At 37.6% G+C, this 25,610-nt stretch overlaps 1 protein-coding gene across 2 annotated transcripts in view; it reads right to left on the bottom strand.

Moving 5' to 3' along the window:
• The window catches only part of Ndufa12 (NADH:ubiquinone oxidoreductase subunit A12), a 34,010-nt gene extending 15,821 nt beyond the window's left edge, over nucleotides 1-18,189 (bottom strand). Inside the window, exons 1-3 of one of the 2 annotated variants that reach the window (XM_077798625.1) lie at nucleotides 18,062-18,189; nucleotides 16,921-17,003; nucleotides 12,517-12,604 (exon numbers count right to left, since the gene is read on the bottom strand). In XM_077798625.1, coding sequence (XP_077654751.1) covers nucleotides 12,517-12,604; nucleotides 16,921-17,003; nucleotides 18,062-18,147 — 257 coding nt within the window. In that variant the 5' untranslated portion in view covers nucleotides 18,148-18,189. The remainder of the gene's footprint in view (nucleotides 1-12,516; nucleotides 12,605-16,920; nucleotides 17,004-18,061) is intronic. The other variant, XM_026397324.2, reaches the window with a different exon arrangement.
• Between the last annotated feature and the right edge of the window lie 7,421 nt (nucleotides 18,190-25,610).

Genomic DNA, 25,610 nt, shown 5'->3' with positions numbered 1-25,610 from the left:
ACCAGGTGAAATTATTCCGCTACTAACAGACATGTCAAAAGACTATCATTAGGGGGCTGGGGCTGGGACTCAGCGGTAGTGCACTTGCCTGGCATGTGTGAGGCACAGGGTTCAATTCTCAGCACCACATATAAATAAATAAAATAAAGGTCTATCAACAACTAAAATATATATATATATATATATATATATATATATATATAAAGACTATCATTAGGAGCAGAGGCTGAGGCAGGAGGATCACAGGTACAAGTTCAGCCTGGGCAACTTATTAAAACTGTCTCAAAAAAAAAAAAAATTGAAAGGGCCGGGGATGTTGGTAGAGTGCTTGTCTAGTATGTATGAGGTATTGGATTCAATCTCCAGTGCTACAAAAAGAATACCATAAGACACCCTTGACACCTGAAAACTCGGAACACAGGACAGGAACCACAGCTTGCCAGATGGGCAACATCAGATGTTCTTCTGACTGGGAGTCTTTGCAGTTGTTCATGCAGGTGACAACTAACCCGGCCACCTGGGAGCTATGTTCTTTAACTCTCTACATGACACAGCACAAGCTCAAGGGACATGAGAGCCACATCAAACAGGTGCAGGAGCTGCCCTGACTTAAAAGCTTCATGCTCCACAATGGCCAATGTCTCGCAAGGTACATGTCAGTCTAAGAGCAGTAGTACTCAGGCAAGCCTAAACACAGCCAACTCATGAAGCTTTCATAATCGTCTCAATCCAGACGCAATTCACCAATCAGAGGTCAATTTTATCTAGCAATACGGTTGATACAAAATCTATCTGGTTTTCAGGAGCAACAGAGCAAAGCATTTAACTGAAGGTCATATTCTCTTTACCATTAATTTGTGATGTTCAACTGTATATTGTACTAAGTAAGATCACACTGAGGCTCCTATCTCCAGCATTCTTCTCCATCCTAACTTCCAGACTAGTTTTTTCATCCGAATACTCACTATGGTGTGTCTATAAGCAGAACAATTTTTTGGTGATACTGGGGATTAAACCCAGGCCCTCATTCATGCTAGGCAAACGTTCTACCACTGAGTTATGCCAATAGTCCAAAAGTACAACTTGCTAACTCCCCCTTCCACATCTGCTTTCTCACCACAATGCCTTCCCCATCCCAGTTACTATTCTAATAGTAATTGAGATAAAAAATCTTGACATTTAGGGCTGGGGACATAGCTCAGTTGGTAGAGTGCTTACTTTGAATGCACAAGGCCCTGGGTTCTAATCCCTAGCACCACAACATAAATAAATAAATAAATAAATAAATATCTTAAAGTTCACTCAAAGAACTCAACAACAACAACAACAACAACAAATCTGATTTTTAAAATTATCTGAATAAACATTCCTCAGTATAAGACATACAAACGGCCAACTACAGAAAAAAACTTTGAACATCACTAATCATCAGGGAAATGCAAATCAAAATCAAAAATGATCCGGCATACTTGTGTATGCCTGTAATCATAGCTACTTGGGAGGTTGAGGCAGAAGGATCGAAAGTCTAGGATCAGTCAGGGTAATACAGAAAGACCTTGTATCAACATAAAATTGGAGGTATAGCTCAGTGGTATAGCACTTGCCCAGCATACATAAGGCCTTGGGTTCAATCCCCAGCATTGCAAACAAAACAAAAACACCAAAATGAGATATCATCTTACCCCAGTTTGATGGGTTTTATCAAAAAGACAATAACAAATTCTGGTGAGGATACAGAGGAAAGGAAAACTCAAAAACTGTTGGTGAGAATGTAAATTAGTATAGCCATCATGGAAAACAGTAAACAGTAAAACAAACTATGGTATGATACAGCAATTCCACTACTGAGTATGTCCAAAGGAAATGTAATCAGTGTATCAAAGAGATATCTGCACTCCTATATTTACTGCAGTACTATTCACAAAAGCCAAGATCAACCAAGGTGTCGACCCATGATGAATGTATAAAGAAAATGCAGTATACAGACACAACAGAATATCATTCAACCACAAAAAATGATGAAATCTTGTCATTTTAAGGCAACATGAATTGAACTGGAGAATATTTTGCTTAAGTGAAATAAGCCCATTACAGAAAGACAAATATAACATGTTCTCCTTTGTACATGGATGCTAAAAGTTGATTTCATGAGTAGAGAGTATAGTAGTTATTCCTAGAGCCTAGGAAGAAGGGGAAGATGGAGGAAGAATAAAAGGAGATTATGTAACAGGTACAAAAATGGTTAGATAATTCTAATATTCCATTGCACAGTTTGGTTAGTATAGTTCACAATAATTTATTATATTTTTTATAAAAAAATTAGAAGAGAGAAGTTTGAAGCTCCCAACACACACACATCCCCAAAATAATTAATGATTAAGGAGAGGAAAATGCTAATTACCCTGATTTGATCATTGCACACTGCATAAGTGTATTATCATACTGAACCTCATACATATACAATTACTGTCAACATAAGATTCTGAAAGCTATGCATGACTTTTTTTTCCCTCTCAAAATCCAATCAATCAATCAGTACATTTTGTTAACTCTCTTACTTGAAAATACATCCCTGTATCCCTGTGGCAGGCAACCTGTAAGATGGCTTCCCATGATCACCTCTTCCTCATATTTCATACTTGTGTAAGGTTCTCTCCTTGAGTGGGAACAACAAACTGCCTTGTTCTAACAAACTTCTGAGATTAAGTTTAAAAACAGTGGGGCTTCTGCATACGATGTTCTTTCCATTTATCTCTGATTACTGGCTCTGGACAAGCCAGCTGCAATATCATGAGGTGGCGTGGGCCTTTCCACCTGTGAGAGACCCTGAGCAAGAAGCACCCAGCTAGATAGCACTTGAATTGCTAACCCACAGGAACTTTGAGTTAACATCTATTGTCTTAAGCTAAATTTGGGATAACTTGTTCTACAATAATAGATTACTACAATCTCAAATTTTTACAGCTTGTATCACTAGCAAGGATAGTTAGGCTTCTATCATCTCCTGCCCTAGCAACTAATTATATATAGTAGCTTCCTGCAGGATTAGCCTGTGGCAGCACCTGCCTCACTCTCTTCCTTTAGTCTTCACAGCAACCAGAGTCCAAAAGGCAGCAAGCAGGGCCAGCACGTAGGCATCTGTGCTTGGTGTAGGCAGGCACCTAGCCCAACAAGGTGTGTCAGAACCTGTAGAGGGAGAGGGGTGACCTCAGGGTGGGAGAGGGGGTGGCAACCTAGTGTGGGGTGGTGGAGACAAAATGGGTAAGGAGGAAGTTTACTGGGGGGAGGCAGAATGGAAGCCATGGGAACTTACTTATATAAATAAAATTGATCCAACAAGTAACTTCATAAAGAAAAAAGATATGGAAAGGGAGAAGGGATACTGTGTTAGCAGGCACAAAAACAACATTAATTTAATTGGACATCAGAGCTAATGAGTAGTAATATTTTGAAAGGAATCTTTAAAAAAAAAAAAAAGCAGGTCTCCACAGTGGGCTTAAAATATTCAGTAAACCATGATGTAAACTGATGTTCTGTTAGACTTTCTTATTCCATGTATAGACCACAGGTAGATTTCAGTATAATTCTTAAGGTCCCTGGGATTTTCAGAATAGTAAATGAGCACTGGCTTCAATTTAAAATTACCAGATGAATTAGCACCTTACAAGAAAGCCAGTTTACATTTTTAGACTTTTAAGCCAGGCATTGACTTCTCCTCTCTATCTATGAAAGTTCTAGATGGCACCTTCTTCCAATAGGAGGTTGTTTTTTTGTTGAAAATGCAGTGTAGCCACCTTCACCTTTATTTCAAGTAGATCTTTTGGATAACTTGCAACAGATTCTCCAGCAGCACTTGCTGCTTCATCTTGTTCTTTATGTTATGAAGATGCTTCTTTTCTTAAACTCATGAACCAACCCTCTGCTAGCTTCCAACTTTTCTTCTGTAGCTTCCTCACATCTCTCAGTCTTCAAAGAATTAAAGAGAGCTGGGACATTTCTCTGGATTAGGCTTAAGGGAATGTTGTGGCAGGTTTGATCTTCTGTTCAGACTACTCAAACTTTCTCCCTATCAGAAATAAGGCTGTTTTGTTTTCTTTTCATTTACGGGTTCACTGGATTGACACTTTAAATTTCCTTCAAAAGTTTCTAGCTGAGTGTAATGGCACAAGCCCATAATCCCAGTGACTTGGAAGGCTGAGACAGGAGGACTGCAAGTTCAAAACCACCCTTAGCAACTTAGGCCCTAAACAATTTAGTGAGACTCTCTCTCAAAATAAAATATTTAAAAAGGGCTGGGGATGTGATTCATTGGCTGGGTTAAATCCCCAGTACCAAAAAAAAAAAAAAAAATCACAACTTTTTCTTTGTATTCATGACTTGGCTTATTGGCCCTAAAGGCCTAAGCTTTCAGCCTATCTCAGTTGTACAAGCTTTTCTCATTCAGCAGGGGTGAAGGGAGGGGTGGAGACGTGGGTTACCAGGAATTAAACTCAAAAGCACTTGGCCACTGAGCCACATCCCCAGCCCTATTTTTGTATTTTCTTTAGAGACAGGATCTCTCTGAGCTGCTTAGTGCCTTGCTTTTGCTGAGGCTGGCTTTGAACTCTTGATCCTCCTGCCTCAGCCTCCCAAACCACTGGGATTACAGGTATTACTTCTAGCTTTTGATTTAAAGAGAGAGTAGTGGGGGCTCTTCCTTTTACTTGAGTGATTGGAGGCCATTGTAGGGTTACTAACCAGCCGAATTTCAATATGTAATTTTTCAGGAAAGAGGGAAGACTGAGAGGGAGAAAGATGAGGAAATGGTCCCTTGATGGAGCAGTCAGAAAACACAATACTTGCTGAGCATGGCGTCATGTACCTGCCCCAGGTAGCCAGGAGGCTGAGGCAGGAGTATCACAATTGTGAGGCCAGCCACAGCAACTTAGCAATATCCTGATTCTAAACAAACAAAAAACAACAACAACAACAACAACAAAAAAAAACCTCACGTACACACAATACTTGTTGATAAAGTTTAGCAACTTATATGAGCAAGGTCTGTGGCACCCCAAAACAACTTCAACAGTAACATCAAAGATCACTGATCACAGATCACCATAACACATATAAAGAAAATATTATGTTTTGCAAGAATTACCCAAAGTGAAAAAAAGACAAGAAAGGAGCACATGCTGTTGAAAACATGGTGCCAATAGACTGGGTGGGTATAGGGTTGCCATCCCAGATTACACATTGAACAAAACTTCAATGTGTAAAAAAAAATGTAGTATCTGAGAACTGCAGTAAATAAAAGCACAATAAGACAAGGCACCTGTGTACTTATTTTCCCTTGCTTGTCCTGAGAGCATCTGGGAGCACTGAAATCCCAAGAGCAATGAACATACCTTGCATTCAGATTTTAAGTTTTAAATTACCATTCTCCACTACAAAAATCACGCAAGCAAACAGAGGTCCCTTGGAGAAATAGCTATTTCCAAAGCTGAGAAAGGAAACTGTAAGGAACATGGAAGATTTTGAGTCAAAAAGCAAGAAAATGCTCCTAGAATGATGGAAACATTTCAAAAAAACCCAAATGCAGTAGGAATGGGTTCCCACTTAGTCAAACTGAGATCGATTTGAGCAACAAAAAACTACAATAATGTATTATAACCCACTGATTAACATAGGATTTGATACTGAAATAAATAATAATAAAGTTTGATGACTAATGGGATATATAACCTTCAAATATCTCCCCACAAAATGCTAATAAATTACAAAAGGACAATGAATTAACTTTAGAACGGACAAACCTGGCAGACATCTCTTAAGTAATAAAAGCTTTCATTAATAACCAAACCATCAAAATTGAGAGCTACTTTATAGAAAGCAACAAAAAAACATGGCATTGCTTCTGTGATATTTCTGTCAAAGAAGCAGTCTGAACCTAGTCTTAATGAAACATTCAATAAACTCACACCAAGGGTCATTTTACAACAACTTTAATGTTATTTTCAAAAGTGTGAAGGTCATGAAAACCAAGAAAAAGCTGAGAATCCACTTCAGTGTGAAGGAAACTAAAAAAATATAAACTTCCATGAAAGGTATGATGAAATCTTGCTATGGACATTGCTGCAACAAAAGGTGAAACTTGAATGGGTTCTGAAGATTAGGGAGTAGCAGCTGAAGTTCAGAATATGCTACCTCAAAATGTGCTGCTGTGGCCTATTGACTTTTTGAGTTGAAGGCATTTGAAAAATAGCAGGTACAAGAAGAATGCTTTGATTTTGCTTCTGTTTCTTTTTAGTTGTTGATGGATCTTTATTTTATTTATATATGGTGCTGAAAATTGAACCCAGTGCCTCACACATGCTAGGCAAGCGCTCTATCACTGAGCTACAACCCCAGTCCTTCCTTCTGTTTCATAAAAGCAGGATATAAAATTGCCATGTAAAAATGCCCTTCCTATACCAAAAGGAGAGCACTGCTCTTCTTCAAGGAGGGGAAGTTGAGGTGTTGGGAAATACATACAAATAAATTTGTTAACCCTATTATATTTCATCATCTCATTTACAGAAAACCTGAAAAACTTAATTTGAGCAAGAAATATACCACTTTTGGTAACTCTGAAATATTTATGTTTTTAGAGTTCTATTCTTTTGAGATATTCATTCATATTAATTATATCACTTATAATGATAATAAATTATGTAATAAGCTCTAAATTATGATTTACAATCTATTTTAATGCACCTGTGTGAATTTCATTAAAATATTCACTGAATTGAAAACTTGGGACTTAATAGGTTAAACTAATGCTTATCTTCCTAGCCATTCTTCATCCAATTGACTACTCTAGCCCAAGTCAGTTTGCCTTGTCACATTTTCAAAATGCACTACTCTTCAAACAATTTAGTTATTGCAGTCTAGACCCTGAATGTCTCCCAAAGTCTAGGTGTTGTTAAAGGCTTGGTCCCCAGGATGGCACTAAAGGGAAGTGGTGGAAGCTTCTAGGGGTGAAATGAGACTAGGATTTAGGATTGAGAGAGAGAGGAAATGCCCAGGAGCAACTGAGATGCAGAAAGTGCTCAGAAATAACTAATCCTTCAATAGAATGAGGGAAATATGCAAGTACAGGGAAAACTGGTGAGAAGCTGTGCAATTCCATCCTGGCTCCACCTCTAGTCCAGCCCCCAGCACCAGCCTACTATAAATATTAACATCCCACACCAACAGGTTGCTGTCTCTTCTCTCTGGAGATAGTCCACATTCAAACACACCAAAGGCATCTCTCTGGCGACTGCCCTCACTTTCCCTTGAATATGTATCTAGCTTTCTAAATAAACGTCTGTCTGTGCCTTAAAAAAAAGAGAGGTGGGACCTATTAGGAGGGCTTTAGGTCACCTTCAAAGTGATAAGGTGATTCTAGCCCCTTCTTCAACCTTTCTTTTGCTTCCTTCCAATGAGGTGAGTGGTTTTGCTTTGCCAATGTACTCTATTTATTTATTTTGTGGTGCTAGGGATTGAACTCAGGGCCTTGTGCATGCTAGGCAAGCACTCTACCAAGTGAGGTAAATCCCCAGCTCCAATGTACTCTTGTCATATTGTGCTTCCCCATCACAGGCCCAAAGCCATGGGGCTAACTGATCATGGACTGGAACTTCCAAAACTGTGAGCCAAAATAAGTTAATCATCTCAGGTATTTTGTTATAGTGATGGAAAGCTGACTAATGCCTCAGCATATAAGTAGTAAACAATAGTGTATCATTTAGTCTTTATTTTCTTATAAGGGCTCCTGTCATGCAAAAATTCTATTAAATAGGGCTGGAGGTGTAGTTCATTGGTACTGTGCTTGTTCAGCAGATGTGTAACACTGTATTTGATACCAGTAAACAAACAAAAAAGCCAAAAAATTATATACATTTGTATGCTTTTCTCCTATTAATCTGAATTTATGTCAATTGAATGCTCAGACCAACCGAAAAGCCCTAAGAGGATAGGTGCAAAATTTTGCCTCCCCTATATGGCGAATTATTTACTGATGGTTATATAGGAGAATATACTTGTTTGTAGAAATTACACACTGAAGTATTTAGGAGTGATGAGACATCATTTTGGCAATTTACTTTGAAATGATTCAAATACTTGTAATGGCTCTGAAAATCTGGATTGTTCCATGTTAAAAAAAAAAAAAAAAGTAATTCAGATCACATCCTATCACCTTACCTTCCAATGACTTCCAAAGAATTTTTTGAAAAAAAGCCAAGATGTTTACCATGGCTTACAAGATGTACATGATCTGGCCCACTTGCTTCTCCTATCTCATTTATTAACATCTTCTCTGCACTCATTACACTCCAGATAACTGACCACATTACTGTTCTTTTAACAGACTGAGCAATACACCTCAACCATACAAGGTTTTTGTACTTGTGATTCCCTTTGCTGGGAATTCTTTTCACCCCTCTTCTAGATCTTTCCTAAAATGTCACTTCCTCAAAGAAGCCTTCCCTGACGCTTATCTTCCTTATATTTATTGTTACCTCAAACATTCCACATATATGGTTTTCTGCCTCCTTTCATGAGAGTAAGTACCATGTTTTACTCAATATTGTACCCTCAATGCCTACAGTAGTGGTAGATAATCAGTAAGTAGTTAAATGAACAAAGATAAGTTGCATTTGTTACTCACTGCCTTTTGTGTACAATAGTATCTAGCCACCTAATTAAAGATAAATCAACCAAACTTCAAATTTATTCATGGATTAAAGAATCCACAAATTAAGAATTCTATAATGTATTATACCTAGCAGAGGCAGGGTATGAGAAACAAACAATTAAGCCTCTCTAATACCACTTTTCCTTATGAAAACTCAACATAAACCTTTAAGCTTCCCATACAAATAGGGTCATTAAAGGTACTCGATTTTTCCTGTAGTTTTAACTGAGCTTCACGTCACATAATTTAAATCAGAAACCCTAATCCTATCTTCCAAAATGTAGACCATGAGCAACAATGTCAGATTAGCATATTAAAGGAGATAAATGCCAATTTGAACTCAAACAAAACTAGGAGGATACCTCAACTTCTAGAGCCTGTTTCCCACTTTATGTGGTCTGATAGTCCTCCTCACAGATGTGCCCTCAGAGGTAAAGCTCTTAAATCTAAAACCACAGCTCCCTAGACATTAACAGAACCACAGATTATTATTTCTCATTAAAAACATCCCAAAATCAGGCTGGAGTTGTGGCTCAGTGGTAGAGTGCTTGCCTAGCACACGTGAGGCACTGGGTTCAAACCCCAGCACCACATAAAAATGAAATAAATATATTATGTCCACCTACAACTAAAAAATAAATATTAAAAAAAAAAATCCCCAAATCAAGTCCCAAATGTAGCACAAGAAAGCTCCTAATCAGTGTTGCTTTCTCACGTTAAGAACTAATTAACTTGAAGATACCAACACTCCCACCTGGACACAGTTGCACAATCCTGTAATCACAGCAGCTCAGGAGGCTAAGGCAGGTAGACTGCAAATTCAAGGCCAGCCTCGACAACTTAGGGAGATCTTAAGCAACTTAGTGAGACACTATCTCAAAATAAAAAAATAAAAAGGCCTGGAATGTAGGGATGTGGCTCAGTGGTTAAGCATCCCTGGATTCAATCTCTAGTACCAAAAAAAAAAAATGCCAAGACTCTCAATTCATGCAAATAGTAGACCAGTTTGAAAACTGGTTCTTGGTGAAATCTTACAGACATGTTTTGCTTAGCCAACAGCATTTCTGAGAAACTCTTTCGTCCAATCAAGTAGACTATTTAAGTAAAAAATTCATTCCTCAGTTGCATTAGCCATATTTTTTTTCTTTTTTTTTTTTTAAGAGAGTGAGAGAGGAGGGAGAGAGAGAGAGAGAGAGAGAAAGAGAATTTTTAATATTTATTTATTTATTTATTTATTTTTAGTTCTCGGTGGACACAACATCTTTGTTGGTATGTGGTGCTGAGGATCGAACCCGGGCCGCACGCATGCCAGACGAGCGCGCTACCAACTGAGCCACATTCCCAGCCCCAACATTAGCCATATTTTAAAGTGCTCTGGGACACATGAAGTTAGTGGTTACCCTAGTGGACAGCACAGATATAGAACATTTCTGTCACTGTGAAAAGGTCTGTTAGATATGCTGTATTTAAATTTCTGAATACTTTTTAAAAAAGATTAACACTGGGGGCTGGGGTTGTGGCTCAGCAGCAGAGTGTTCGCCTACCACATGCGAGGCCCTGGGTTCAATCCTCAGCACCACATATAAATAAATAAAGGTATTGTGTCCAACTACAACAACAACAAAAAAGAAGATTAACATTGAAAAAACAAGAACTCTCACAATGAAATAAGATTTCCACCTTCTTTAGAAAAATCATCATCTGGAAAACCTTAGTGGAATTTTTACCTCACGGAATGAGCAGAGTTGAACAGGGCTGCTGCCTTCTTTGATGCAGGGTACTTTTATGCTTTTCAGCTCACTGTGGTTTTCATTACTACCTACCGTATTATAACATGAACTTGGAGAGGCTGCCTTTGCTAAATTAAGTAGTGACCCTTAGGCCTGAAGATGTCCTATGGGTAACTAAAAGCAAAATAAAGCATGGTATCCCTGCCTTCTTTTGTATCTTTCTCCTTTATCACCTTGAATTTTGGGTTGGTGATAAAGGAGAACCCTACTTAGTTCTGCACGAAAACATGCAAATCCTTTAAGGAGTGCTTACCTAAAAACTAGTAACACAAGATTTATTAGCTCTAAATTTATCCAATCTATTTCACCCCCCTTTAAGACTTAGCATCTTGTTTCAGACTCTTGGAGTAGTACCTAGACGTCTTCAGTCACTGTCCTACATATTCTAAGAAATCAACCCATGATGAGACAGCCCCTCTAAGCAGAAGCAATCATCTCATGGGAATAGAACTGTTCCCTTCCAGAATCACAGGTTTGATAAACACTCTGAGCAGCAAGTGGAAATTGGCCCCCTCAAGTGATAAGAGCTTCTTCAGAGCCACCTAATAGAATCAGAACTGAGAGAAGGATCAACAAGAGTACAATTTGACCAAGACAGCTTGGTGTATATATACCTCTTACCCCCTGCCTCAATTCTCCCTCTATTTAAAACTAAAGTTTCTATGAGCACCTGAAAGACAGGACTGAGATGCCAAATCTCTGCCTTCCTGATGTGGCCATTTTGACTAAAATTCTTTTCCTGCTTTTCACCATTACCTTTTGTTTGGTCTTGTGGGTGAGTGGCTAGGCGAGGTCTATTGAAACCCCTGATGCCTAAGACTCTAGTAATAATATCTGGACTTCACTCCTTTATGTTACATGCCTGGGTTTCTAAGCAAAATGGAACTATTTCTGCTAATCAAGTCCAACTAAAACAAAATGCCATAGCCTGCCTGACATACTTATTTCTAGTTTTTTGGTGAGATTTTTTTAGACCACCTAGAAAGAATGTCCAAAGTTCAATTGTATGTCAACCAAATGGTTTTATTTCCGTAATCTACAAAATAGTTAAGTACTTTGCTTGGAAACATTTCATTCAAGAGCATTTAGCATTAGATTTAAAAATATGCATACTATAAAAACAGCTTATAGAGACCTAAGGAATTTTAGGGTTCTCATTTTACAGATGAGGAAACTAAGCTTCAGAAAAATCAAGAAACTCATATAAAATCAAAATGCTAGAGAAGATCAGAACCAGGGTTCTTTTCACCTTTCCCCTACAAATAGGTAATACATACCACACCATTATAAACCCCAATATATATGTGATGTTGGCATGTTTCTACCAAAAAAGTTACAATCTCAGCTACTTGAGAGGCTGAGATAGGAGGATAACAAGGCCTGCCTGAGCAACCTAGTGAGACACTGTCTCAAAAAATAAAATAGAGGATGAAAACCAATGTTAGCACACTTACTTACAAAGCAAAAAAAGAAAAAAAGAAAGAAAGAAGAGAGAAAGAAAAGAAAGAGCCTATGTTTTCTCCTATTGAATTTGGGCAGAGGTTTCTAACTGCTTTAACCAATGGAATACAGAAGTGATAGTAGATGATCCAAGAACTAAAATAAGGCATTATGGCTTCTGCCCAGCTTGCTCTTCCTCACAGTACTTGCCTAAGGAAGCCTAGGCAACATAAAGGTAGCCCAATTCACAGCCTCAGCTATGCCCCCAGCTGACAGTCAGCATTAACTGGCAGGCGTCAGGTGAAGAACTCTTCAGATGATTTCAGTTTCCCAGCTGAGGACCCAGGACATCTGAGAATCAAGACAAATCATCCTTGCTTGGCCTTGTCTCAACTCCTCACCCACAAAAATGAGAGACAAATAATTGTTTTAAGTCACTAAGCTTTAGGGTAACTTGTTATGCAACCATTGTAATTGGGATAGAATCTTTCAGAAGATCAATGACTGCCTTATAAATATTCAATAAATATTTGAGTAATGAAATATTGCCCAAGTCAAATGAAATAAAATGGTGGCTTAGCTTACCATTCGGGAGGCACCATGCTTCCATCCACATCCCAGAATGTGTTTTTGCCATTCATTTCAGTAGTATATATAACCCATCGGTGACGGCCTGGGTGGAAAGATGTGAGGAATAAAGGAGATCCTTTTTTTTAAGTAATAAATGCATGATATCAAAGAAGACATCTTGTTATTAAAATATTTTTATGTCCTCTTACATACGAGGACTATGAGAGGAATAATACCATGGGTGTATTAGTGAAGGCAAGCTCCAGCAAGTGTGTGGCTGGCAAGCTTTATCAAAAGCCTGTCTGCCCCCATGGCAAGATCTCTGAACCAGGGATTAAGATAACTCAATGATGTGGGTGGGGCTCTGACCTTTCCCAAAAGGAAGAATCCTTGCTTCTCCCCAGTTCCCTGCAGAGGGCAGTAACAGAAAAAAAAGAATGTATTCACAGCTGCTCAGTTTACCCAGAAAAGTGCTCTTCCTGAGATCAGAGCAGAATGTATTCACAGTAATCATACTTGAATTATGTTTCCATACAAATGTTTTAAAAAAAATTTCTGATCCTTTTGAAAAAATATGAACTATATATAATAAGCAAATGTTATAAATGATAGGTAAGTAGGACAGTTCATATCATCAAAACAGTATGGCTACATTTTTTAAAAATATATTTATTTATTAGTTTTCTAGGTGGACACAATATCTATATTTTATTTTTATGTGGTGCTGAGAATCGAACCCAGTGCCTCACTCATGCTAGGCGAGCACACTACCACTTGAGCCACATCCCCAGCCCCATGGCTACATCACATTTCTGTGGTATAGTTGGCGGCTTAACCACTGCTTACAAAACTGTTTCTATTGGGTTCTGAAATAAACACCCAGGTTTCAAACAGGGCTTTGTTACTTACTATCAGGAAAACGTTATAAGCTTCAGTTTCTTTATCTATTAAAAGTAGATAACTATTTCTACATCTTTTGGTTGCTGTGAAAAATTAAATATCAAACGCATACACATAGTTCAATATTGGGTGTATAAATACCCAATACATCAGGCACAGGAGTGTACACCTATAATTCCAGTGACTTGGGAAACTGAGGCAGGAGGATTATAGGTTTGAGGCCAGTCTTAGCAACTTAGTGAAGCCCTGAGAAACACAGCAAGAACCTGTTTCAAAATAAAAACAGGACTGGGATGTAATTTAGTGGTAAAGTACCCCTGGATTCATGAGTTCAATCCCCAATACCCCACCACCACCTGCAAAGTGAAGAATAAATAGTAATTCCCTTTACCTCTTCCTCACTGCCACTTACCCTAAACCTCAAGTTGGGAACATTAAATTTATTCCTATAATAGATCTTAAACCAATAAGCAAAAGGTAATCTGCATTTAGTTTACAGGGTTTTCCTAGGTGAATATAAAATCAACAAAGATTGACTAATGTTATTTATATATGACCTTGTTTATTAAAAGAAATACAGATATCAATCAATATATATTTTCACTTTGGAGAAATCAATCTTTTAAAAAAATTTTAATTGATTTTTTAAAAAATAAATGACAGCAGAATGCATTACAATTCTTATTACACATATACAGCACAATTTTTCATACCTCTGGTTGTCTACAAAGTATATTCACATCAATTCATGTCTTCATACATGTACTTTGGATAATAATGATCATCACTTTCCACCATCCTTGCTAACCCCCTGCCCCCTCCCTTCCCTTCCTATCCCTTTGCCCTATTCTAGACATTCATCTATTCCTCCCATGCTCCCCCTCCCTACCCCACTATGAATCAGCCTCCTTATATCAAGAAAACATTTGTCTTTTCGAGATTGGCTAACTTCACTTAGCATTATCTTAAAGAAATCAATCTTAAGGACAGATATGTAAGAGTAAAGTATAATCCTATGAGGCAGGAACATATGAAGGCAGATGCAGGAAACCTTGAAAAAGGTTTCATATATTAGGCAATGACAATAGAATTAGGCTCCAATGATAGACCTGGGCCTCAAAAATCTAACATTTTGATAGACATCAAACACAATATATTTATCCAAATGTTAGAAGTCCACAGTCAGACCCAGCAATTCCACTTCTAAGAATTTATTCTTAGAATATCTAAATGAATATGGATGTGGTTATAAGCAAGTTCCCTGTAGCAAAAAGTAGAAGGCAAGCTAAATGTCTATCAACAGTCAAGAGTTTGAAAAAATAACAGTTCTTCTATAGAGTGGAATATTGTGCTAATTAAAAACAGTGCTGTGATTATTTTTTAAATAAAAAAACAAAACTAGGTATTCAAACAAAAAAGAATATTGTAGGTTCATTTAGCTAATAAGGAAAAATGATCCATATTTTTTAATGAAAAATATTTCAGTTTACAAATATGCATAATATAATCCTATAAATAAGTGTAGGTTTATACATTCATTAGAGTCTTAAATATCTAAGTACAAGCTAATTAAAAGAGGTATTTGATTACAAGGGGGGAACATTCTTTTTTTACTTCATACACTAAATTTTAATGTTTTACAACAGTATCATTTTCCTAAACTAGCAGAAACGAAGATAGTTGTATTTTCAATGAAGAAAGAAGAAAGAAGTGAAAGAAGAAAGGAAATTAACTTAATCTTAGTTTATAACAGTGATGAGCAGAAAGAATATTGCCCTGGGCTCTGCCACTGTTTCTATTATTTGGTTAAGTCTCTTTGGTTAGGACATTTCTTGGACTTTGGTTTCTTCACCTATAGAACAATAGTTTTTAGATAACCTTTTACAATCTGTTCCAAGTCTAAAATTCTATGGTTTCTATATTGAAAATAGTATGGTTATAGAATATGTAAGAAGTTACTTAATTCTCATAGACCAAACTGCATTCAATGTAACCATAGCATGGTTTCTATACTCCTAAGAAATATCTTTCACTGTCTGGTGATGATGACCTAGTTCCTCATTTGAAAAATGGGGGAAGTGAGGACACTAAAGTATTTGCCTCAAAGAAATCTTGAAGATTAAAGTAGTTGATGAATGTTATTTGTTTAGCATAGCACCTAGCTTTGGTAAACATTCAATAAATGCTAGGTCATTACTTCACATTATACATTTTTCCCTTGGATGAAGACTAGTTGTTTTTTCCTCTTTGATACTTTTCATCTCAATCAAGAGAATTTTTTTTTTGAGAATCTTTTTATTATTACAAAAACAAAAAAGCACATAGTAAAAAAAAAAAATCCAACGATTCAAGAAGGTAATAATAATAATAGCGCTGATATTTAGTGAGCACATATGTACCAAGCATTAAGCCCGTGGTTCTCCGGCAATGCCTGTAGATACTTTTGATTGTCACACCTGTAGAGAGAAAGTGCTACTTGCACCTAGTAGGTATGTGCCAAGAATGCTGTTGCCCATTCTACACCTGGGACAGCATCTCACAACAAAGAATTATCTGGCCATGGTGTTAGTTCGAGGTTGAGAAACCCTCCATTAAGATAAGTTCTTCCTGTTCTCTTTTCATCATTTTTTAATACAACTTTAGATGAGAAGACTGAGGCTTAGTTAAGTTAACCAGATCACAAAGTTATAAAATGGAGGGACAGAATATTGAACCACCATTGTCTGATTCTAAGTTTCTTGTGTTTGGAAATGTATTTGTAAACCAAGAGTATATATTTTCTTCCTTTGAGGATACCAAACATCGTTCTGCAACTGGAGATCTTTGTTATGTATATCTTTAATGTCTTTGTATATAAAATTATAGGTATATCATTCTTTTTTTTTAAGAGAGAGAGAGAGAGAAATTTTTTATTATTTATTTTTTAATTTTCGGTGGATACACATCTTTATTTTTTTTTATTTTTATGGGTGCTGAGGATCAAACCCAGCGCCCCGCACATGCCAGGCAAACTCGATACTGCTTGAGCCACATCCCCAGCCCAAGGTATATCATTCTTAATAACACAAAAGCATTCTAAAAAGTGTTTAAATTCATCATTATCAACTTATACATGATAATGTTGCTTTTGAGATTTATTACTAAAAGCCTGCTTCAATAAGTGTCTTTGTCTCACAAGATTATTTATAGGATGAATTCTTTTAAGTGCTGAGACAAAAGATAAATGCAGTATAATTTTTCACAAATATTGCCAAACTGTCCTCCAAAATGCCTGAATTAATCTATTCTATCCCTTTCCCCAAACTGGGATATGTCCCCACATGGAAAAGTACCTCTAACATTGTTAAGTTGCATTCTTGTAATATCAAGTGAGGATTAGCATTTCTCATACTTTTGTTAATCATTTAGTTTTTCTCTATTGAGTTTTTCATTTTTTTCCAAGTAACAGCTCCTTTGTACGGTATGAAAAATAGACTCGTATCAAATCCCAAACCCGAATGCCAAAAATACTGCACTCACCAAAAAATTGCTTGTTGTCTTCATAGTATTTGTTTCCATATTTGTCTTCCCCCACTAATGTACCAACTCTCACATCATTTGCTCTGTAATTATCCCAAAGAAAACAGACATTTTAGAATGATTCACTGTTCACAACAAACCAAAATAAAGTGAGAATACCAACTTTCAGACACAAAGGCTGCTACATCAATTAGAAAAATGAGTTGCTGTGGATGGTCACTGGTTGTATACTTCTAGCCTTCACCTCCAGGCTCTTGCCACTTAATACTGAAGAATCAGCTTTCAGGTTAATAACTTTAGTCTTAACTTAGCTCATGCTGCCCCCACCGTCCCAGTATCATGCAGACAGGATGGGAAAAGATAAACTAATGCAACTAATGCGCTTAAATTACATTAAAAATACAAATGTAACATATTCAAATTATAGGACTTTTATCTACTATCCCTGTGCAAACAAGTTTGGAATAAGCAAATCCTCCAGGAAGTCAGGGAGCCAAAGTATTTCGTCTTTTATTTATTTACTTTTTTTTTTTTTTTGGTACTGGGGATTTATCCCAGGTGGGAATTAACCATTAAGACACACTCCCTGCGCTTTTAATTTTTTGAGACAGGGCGCTAAATTGCTGAGACTGGTCTCAAACTTGCAATCCTGTCGCAACCTCCTAAATCGCTGGAGTTACAGTTGTTTGCCACCGTGCCCGGGGCTTCATCTTCTAAAAATGATTCAAATATTTCTTGGTTCTTTCATTCCACTAGGTCTCCAAATCGTTTTCGGGGAACTATGTGCCCGTCAGGGATGTTTGGAATAGTGAAGACCATTCTGGTTACCTCCTTCAATCTCTTATCGCCCAGGGAGGGAACTGAAGGATAGTTCAAGGAAAAAACTTTCCCAAGGTCACCATGTGAACGTCTCTGATAATGCTCATTACACTCCAGGGGGCGGGGGTGCTGCATCTCTAGAGATGGCTTCAGTTCTGTCCTGTGGACGCCCGGGACAGACTTCGACCCGGGGGTTGTAGGCAAAGATTGGGCCGGCTGTCCTTGAGATTCTCCAAGGTGACCCAAGCCTGGGACCCTCCTCAAGGAACCAAGCAATGGAAATCCAGCCCCAGAAACCAAGAGCATAGCTCTAGACGCATACCTGAAGAAAACTCGCAAATAGCCACGGAGACCGCCGTGGCCACTGACCTGCTGCAGCCCGCGTTTCAGGACCTGCAGCAACTCCATCTTGCCTGGCAGGCCCCGCCTCCCGGGTGCGCCGTGCAAAACCCACCGGGCGGAAGCAGGCACTCAGCCGCAGGGAGCTGACGCGCTGAAGGTTCCGACACTCGGCTCTGAGCGTGCGCAGAACTGCAACTTTCCTGCACGGTGACTTTCCGACTTCCTAAATGGGCGTTGTCGGTTCCTCAGTAAAGCAAAGGCACCTTAAACTTTAATGTTGTCAGAGGTTGCACCTAGAAGGCGAGTGTGTGGTGGAAAGCCCGGCTTCACAAGGCTTTCCAATACAAGGGGTTCCTCCTTTGGAAATTTATTTCTTCATTTAAAAAGGATTGGCTCAGACTATTCCAGAAATCCCTTCCAGCACCAAGATTCCTTAGAAACGAGATAACTATTAAGGAATTTACTACTGACCACATACGATACACACGAAATGGGGTACATATATTGGTGATATGTTGGCAGGGGAGTCTCACCGTTTGCTCTTTCAGACTCCATTCCACCATATCATTTCTTTCAAATGTCAAGATTTATGTTTATTCTGTAATTATAAATTTTCCTAATTTTAAGATAGTTTTAAAAATGGAAACAATATTATTTCTTGAAGGACCCAAGTAATAAGACTGCACCCTGAGAAATAATGTAATTTTATGTTAGTAATTCTTCAATTCCAAAGGAGAAATTTCCAATACCAGGATCAAATTTTCCTAGACTCATCAATTGTTCAAAATCGTGTCATATTTGAATTTATATTGAACCGTGATTTATATGCACTTAAAATTTTTTACCTGAAATATTTTTGAAGTATATCTAAGAACTCTTTCAAAAACATAACTACATCACCATTATACTGCCTTAAAAAGTTAACAGTAATTCCTTAGTATCATTAAATATCCAAAGGAATGTACAAATGTCCCTGGTTGGTCTTTTATTTTCCTAATAATTTCTTTTTTTTTTTTTAGTTTGCCCAAATAAGATCCACACATTGTAAATGGTTGATTTTTTTTTTAATATTTTCTTTAAATTTATGGCCTTCCTCTGCTGACTCATAGTGGGGTAGGGAGGGGGAGCATGGGAAGAATAGATGAATTCTAGATAGGGAAGAGGGGATGGAGGGAAAGGGAGGGGGCAGGGGATTAGCAAGGATGGTGGAATGTGATAGACATCATTATCCAAAGTACGTGTATGAAGACATGAATTGGGTGTCAACATACTTTATATACAAAAAGATATATGAAAAATTGTGGTATATATGTGTATTAAGAATAGTAATGCTGTTATTTGTTTATCAATAAAAAAGAAAATAAACAAGTAGATTTATAGCCTCCCCCTTTTTTTTTCTTCTTTCCTTTTAATTTGTTAAAGAAATAGCCTATTTTTCCTATAATTTTTCATTGCCTGGAGCTTGGTAATTGTGTACTAGTGATACTCTATTCTGTTTTTCCTGTATATTTGTACTTAGACCTAGATATTTGACCAGTTCTGACTTCTTTCTTTTTCTCCCTTTCTTTTTCAGTACTGGAGATTGAACCTAGGGCCTCACACATACTATGTACACTTTCTTCTTCTTCTTTTTTTAAACTCTTTTTTTAATATTTATTTTTTAGGTATAGATGGACACAACACAATGCCTTTATTTTTATGTGGTGCTGAGGATCGAACCCGGGTCCTACCCAGGCTAGGTGAGCACTCTACCGCTGAGCCACAATCCCAGCCCCATACTATGTACACTTTCTACCACTGAGTGCCACCTCCAGGTTTTGAGTTATTTTTACTGTTAAGTATACTTGGAAGGTAGCCATAGCCTTATTTCAGAGAGCACATGGTGTCTGCACATGGTGCTTTTAGCCATCCTTGATGAACACTGCCTAAATTCTTCCATTCCTTTTCATTTTTTAACCACAATTCTTCTATAAAGAGTAACCTGCCCTTAACTACTTGGTTCCTGAGATACTGTTCATATAGGAAAGGCAAGATGTACTTTATTCTCTCCCTTATGCAACAGTCTTAAAAATAACAATTTTGGGCTGGAGTTGTGGCTCAGTGATAGACTGCTTGCCTAGCACATGTGTACTGGGTTCGATTCTCAGCAATCATATAAATAAATTAATTAAATAAAGGTCCATAGACAACTAAAAAAAATTTTTTTTAAAGAAAAATCTGGCTTCTTAGCAGTGTGCTTTGTACATGTGTGTGGTAAAAAAACAAAAATTTAATCTTTCCAGAGATGGTGCACATGCCTGTAATCCCAGAGACTTAGGAGGCTGAGACCGGAGGATCACAAGTTCAAGACCAGCCTCAGCAATTTAGCAAGGCCTGCAGCGACTCAGTGAGAACTTGTTTCAAAATAAAAACTAAAAAGTGCTAGCGATGTGGCTTAGTGGTAAAGTGCCTGTGAGTTCAATTCCCAGAACCAATCTCCCCTCACCATAAAAAAAAACCCAACTTAACCATTTTTACATATACAATAATGTTAATTACATGCACATTATTGCACAACATCTCTAGAACTTATTCATCTTGCAAATATTAAATTGTATACCTATTAACAGTCCCCCCTCCTTTATCCCTGGGGAAGACACCATTCTACTTTTTGTTTCCAAGAGTTTGACTACTTCAGACATTTATATAAGTGAATTCATGTAGTAGTTGTCATTTTTGCAATTGGCTTCCTTCACATAGCATAATGTGTAGTATATGACAGTGTCTTCTTTTTTAAAAAAAAAGTATTTATTTTTTAGTTGTAGTTGGACACAATACCTTTATTTCACTTAATTATTTTTATGTGGTGCTGAGGATTGAACCCAGGGTCTCGCACATGTGAGGCAAGCGCTCTAATGCTGAGCCACAAACCCAGCCTGACAGGGTCTTCTTTTAAAAGCCCAAATAATGTTCTATGTTACATATATACCAGCTTTTCTTTATCATTCATTTGTCCATGTCATTTAGGTTGCTTTCCCCTCTTGGCTGTTGTGAATACTGCTACAGTGAACATGAGTGTGCAAATATCTCTAAGATCCTGTTTTCAATTCTTTTCAATGTATATCTAGACGTGGGATTGCTAGATCATATGGTAATCTTATTTTTAATTTTAAAGGAAACTCCATATTGTTTTCCATGGTGCCTGGCTCATTTATACTCCTACCTGCTACAATGTGCAAGAGTTTCAATTTCTCCCCATCCTCACTGACATTTGTTACACACACACACACACACACACACACACACACACACATTTTAATAGTGGCCATCCTGATGGGTGTGATATTTCAATGTGTGTGTGTGTGAGTGTGTACTGGGAATTGAAACCAGGGGCACTTAACAACTGAACCACATCTCTAGCTGCCCCCCCACACTTTTTTGTGTATTTTATTTATTAGAGACAGGGTCTCACTGAGTTGGTTAGGGCCTTGCTAAATTGCTGAGACTGGCTTTGAACTGGGAGATCCTCCCTGTCTCAGCCTCCTGAGGGATTACAGGCGTGTGCCACCCAGCCAGGCTTATTTGTATTTAATCTATTTAAGTAATGTCTTATAGTTTTCAATGTTCAAGTCTTCTACCTCCTTTGTTGATTTTATTTTTTGATGCTGTTGTAAATGTGTTGTCTTAAATATTTTTGAATTGTCATTGTTAGTATACAGAGTACAACTGACTGTTTTGTGTTTTTTATCCTCCAACTAACTTTACTAAATTTATTCTAACCTTTTTTCTTTTCCCCTTGGCAGTGCTGAGGATTGAACCAAGGGCCTAGAATCTGCTAGGCAAGCAATCTATTAGTGAGCAACATCCCCTGCCTTTGGTGAAATCCTTAGGATTTTCTACATACAAGTTACATCATCTGAGGAACAGAAATAATTTTACTTCTTTTCCAGTACTGATGCTTTTCTTTTTCTTGCCTAATTGCTGTGGCTATGACTTCCACTAATATGTTAAATAGGAGTGGGCATCCTTGCCTGTCCCTAATCTTGGAAAACATTTTCAGTTTTTCACTGTTGAGTATTTTGTTTTAGGTTTTCACTTGGTCTTTTTGAGTTCCTTTCCCTCTATTCCTATTTTATTTATTTTTTATCATAAAAGAACATTTAATTTTGTCTGTATTGAGATGATTATGTAGTTTTCTTCTTCATTCTATTTATGTCGTAGATTCCACTGATTTTTTTTTTTTTTTGTATGTTGAACCACCCACAGATTTATTCCGGGAATAAATCTGCTGGTTATGGACTATAATCCTTTGAATGTGCTGTCAAATTCAGTTTGTTAGTATTTAGCTGGAGGTTTTTTTGCATTGATAGCCATCAGGGGTATTGGTTTGTAGTTTTCTTGAGTCTTTTCTGATTTTAGTATCAGAGTAGTGCTAGCTTAGAAAGTGATTTTGGAAATGTTCCTTTCTCTTTGATTTTTCTGGAAGAATTTGAGGATTGGTATTCATTCTTTCAATATTCAGTAGAATAATCTAGTGAAGCCATCTGTTCCTGGTCCTGGTCCTTTCTTTATTTTTGATTGTTGATTTCATCTCCTTATTAGCTTTAAGTCTGTTCATATTTTTTATTTCTTCGTTATTCTTTCTTAGCATGTTTCTGGGAATTTATTCATTTTCCAAGATATCCAATTTATTGGTACAGAATTACTTTTTTTAAACTTTTTTTTAGTTGTAGATGGACAAATAAATATCTTTATTTATTTTTATGTGATGCTGAGGATCGAACCTCACACGTGCACGGCAGGCACCCTACCACTGAGCCCCAGGCCCCAGCCCCTCGTGTTTTTATTAATAAATATTTTCTTTCTTTCTTTCTTTCTTTCTTTCTTTTTTTTTTTTTGAGAGAGAGAGAGAGAGAGAGAGAGAGAGAGAGAGAGAGAGAGAGAATTTTTTAAATATTTATTTCTTAGTTTTCGGCGGACACAACATCTTTGTTTGTATGTGGTGCTGTGGATTGAACCTGGGCCGCACGCATGCCAGGCGAGCGCGCTACCACTTGAGCCACATCCCCAGCCCCAACATTTTATTTCTTGGCATCAATTGTAATTAATGTCTCCTTTTGTTTCTTTTTCATCTTTTATTCTTAGTCTAGCTAAAGATTTGGCAAATTTGATTTTCTCAAAAACCAACTATTTTTTCATTTCTTATTTCTGTTCTAATCTTTATTATTCCTTCTGCTAACTTTTGTTTTCCCTCAAAGTATAAAGTTTATAGTCATTATAGTCAGGAAAGATTTTGGGGGGAGGGTATCAGGGATTGAACTCAGGGGCACTCGGCCACTGAGCCTCGTCCCCAGCCCTATTTTATATTTTATTTAAAGACAGGGTCTTACTGAGTTGCTTAGTGTCACACTTTTGCTGAGGCTGACTTTGAACTCGCGATCCTCCTGTCTCAGCCTCTCTAGCTGCTGCGATTACAGGCATGTGTCACCATGCCCAAGGAAAAGATATTTTTAATAGTCTCCTTAAAATTTGTCAAAACTTGTTTTATAGGTGGGTGGAATTCTCCTGTAATTTCAGCTACTCAGGAAACTAAGGCAAGAGAATTGCTTGAGCCCAAGTTCAAAGATAACTTAGGTAACATAGGAAAAACCTGATTCAAAAAACAAAAACAAACATGTTTTGTGATATAACATTTGATCTGTCCTGGAGAATGTTCTATGTATGTTTGAGAGGAATACGTATTATGCTGTTGTTGAGTGCCCTTCTTCAGTTAGATCTAATTGGTCTAAGTGTTGCTCAAGTCCTCCATTTTCTGATTCATCTTTCATCTGGTTGTTCTATCCATTATTGAAAGTGGGATTTCAGAATCTCCTACAAATTTATTGTTCTATTTTTTTTTCAGTTCTGTCAGTGTTCACTTATATTTGGGTATTCCAATGTTAGGTACATAAATAATTGTTATATTTTCCTGGAGAAATCGATCCTTTTATCACTGTACAATTTTTTTAGTCTCTTGTGGGTGATGATTTTCAACTTAGTCTATTTTGTTATATATTTGGCTATCCTACACTTTCAATTATCATCTGCATGGATTTTTTTCAGCTGTGTGTGCTTACTTATCATGTCCTTTGTCCATACAAAGGTCTATACATATGTATGTTTTTATATTTTGAGAAAAGGCCTTGCTATGTTACCCAGGCTGGTCTCAATCTCCTGGGCTCAGTAAACTTCCTATCTCAGCCTTCAGAGTAGCTGGGATTATAAGCATATGTCACTATACCTAGCCAAGGGTGTGTACTTCATTTTAAGAATCTACAATCCAGCTTAACAAACAGAATACTGTGACAATGTATTTTCTAAAAATTACTTTAAAAAACTTTCCTTTTTTTTTTTTTTGTTGCAGGAATTGAATTTAGGGGCACTTAACCACTAAGCCACATTCCCAGTCTTATTTTGTATTTTATTTAGAGTTGCTTAGCACCTTGCTAAATTGCTGAGCCTGGCTTTGAACGCTATCCTCCTGTCTCGGCCTCCTGAGCTGCTGGGATTACAGTGTGCGCCACCACGCCTGGCTCCCCAAATTTTAAAGAGAATTTTTGCCACTCTTCTATTATGGGGTATAGTTTTGGAAGCTGGGAGTGTAGCTCAGGAGTAAATGCTTGCCTAGCATGCATTTGGCCCTGGATTTGCTTGACGATCTCTCTCTCTCTCTCTCTCTCTCTCACACACACACACACACACACACAAATGTACACTTTAATGCTCCTCGAATGTTGGTAGGCCTTTGCCTCAGTGAACAAAATGGCAAGTAAGTGATATTGTTTGGTTTGAGAATAGGCGAAAAAAGACGATCACTTCCCCATTGTACTCCCTCTTAACATCTGCCTCAGTAGCCACAAGGAAATTACAAGAGGCCAGGCACATAGCAGAGTAGTTTCTTTGGCAGTCTTCCTGCCAGCATAAAGGGCTCTTTTAATTTGTTCTATTCTTTATCTTTTAGTCCATAGCGATACGATAGCTTAAACTTTATAAAAAATTTTGTATCAATTTATAAGCAATCCATATAAAGTCATGCCTCCCACCCCGAATCTTGTCTGGATAACCCCTTCTTTACCTCGGCCTTCTGGCTCCACATGTTCTTCTAGAAGCTTGCTACACCTCCTCCCCAAGAGATGCAGAGTATTTCCCTTCCTTTTGAAACTACAGACTTTTATGGTGTCTTTGATGAACAGAGTACAGCAGATACAGTGGATGGCTTCTAATGACACGTGACAAAAGGCAGTATGGCTTCTACCTGGCTGTCTACCCTTGTTCTTAGAACTGTCACTATTGTGAAGAAGCAAACAAAGGGAGCGTGTACTGTGTATACATTCTGGCTTTAGTCCCACCTCAGCAAATGGCCACCATCAACTTCCAGACATGTGATTTCAAAGATTCCAAACCCACCCTTTGAGCAGACCCAGATTTGGCTGAATGCAGCAGACAAGCTGTTCCTATCAGGCTGTCCAGGTTGTAGATTCATAAGCAAATATATGTTCTTTCAGGCTTTG

The sequence above is a fragment of the Urocitellus parryii genome, chromosome 5 (genome assembly GCF_045843805.1).
Source record: "Urocitellus parryii isolate mUroPar1 chromosome 5, mUroPar1.hap1, whole genome shotgun sequence".
Classification (NCBI taxonomy): Eukaryota; Metazoa; Chordata; class Mammalia; order Rodentia; family Sciuridae; genus Urocitellus; species Urocitellus parryii.
Note: the sequence above shows the minus strand (reverse complement) of the source record. Positions and strands in the feature narration are given on the sequence as shown.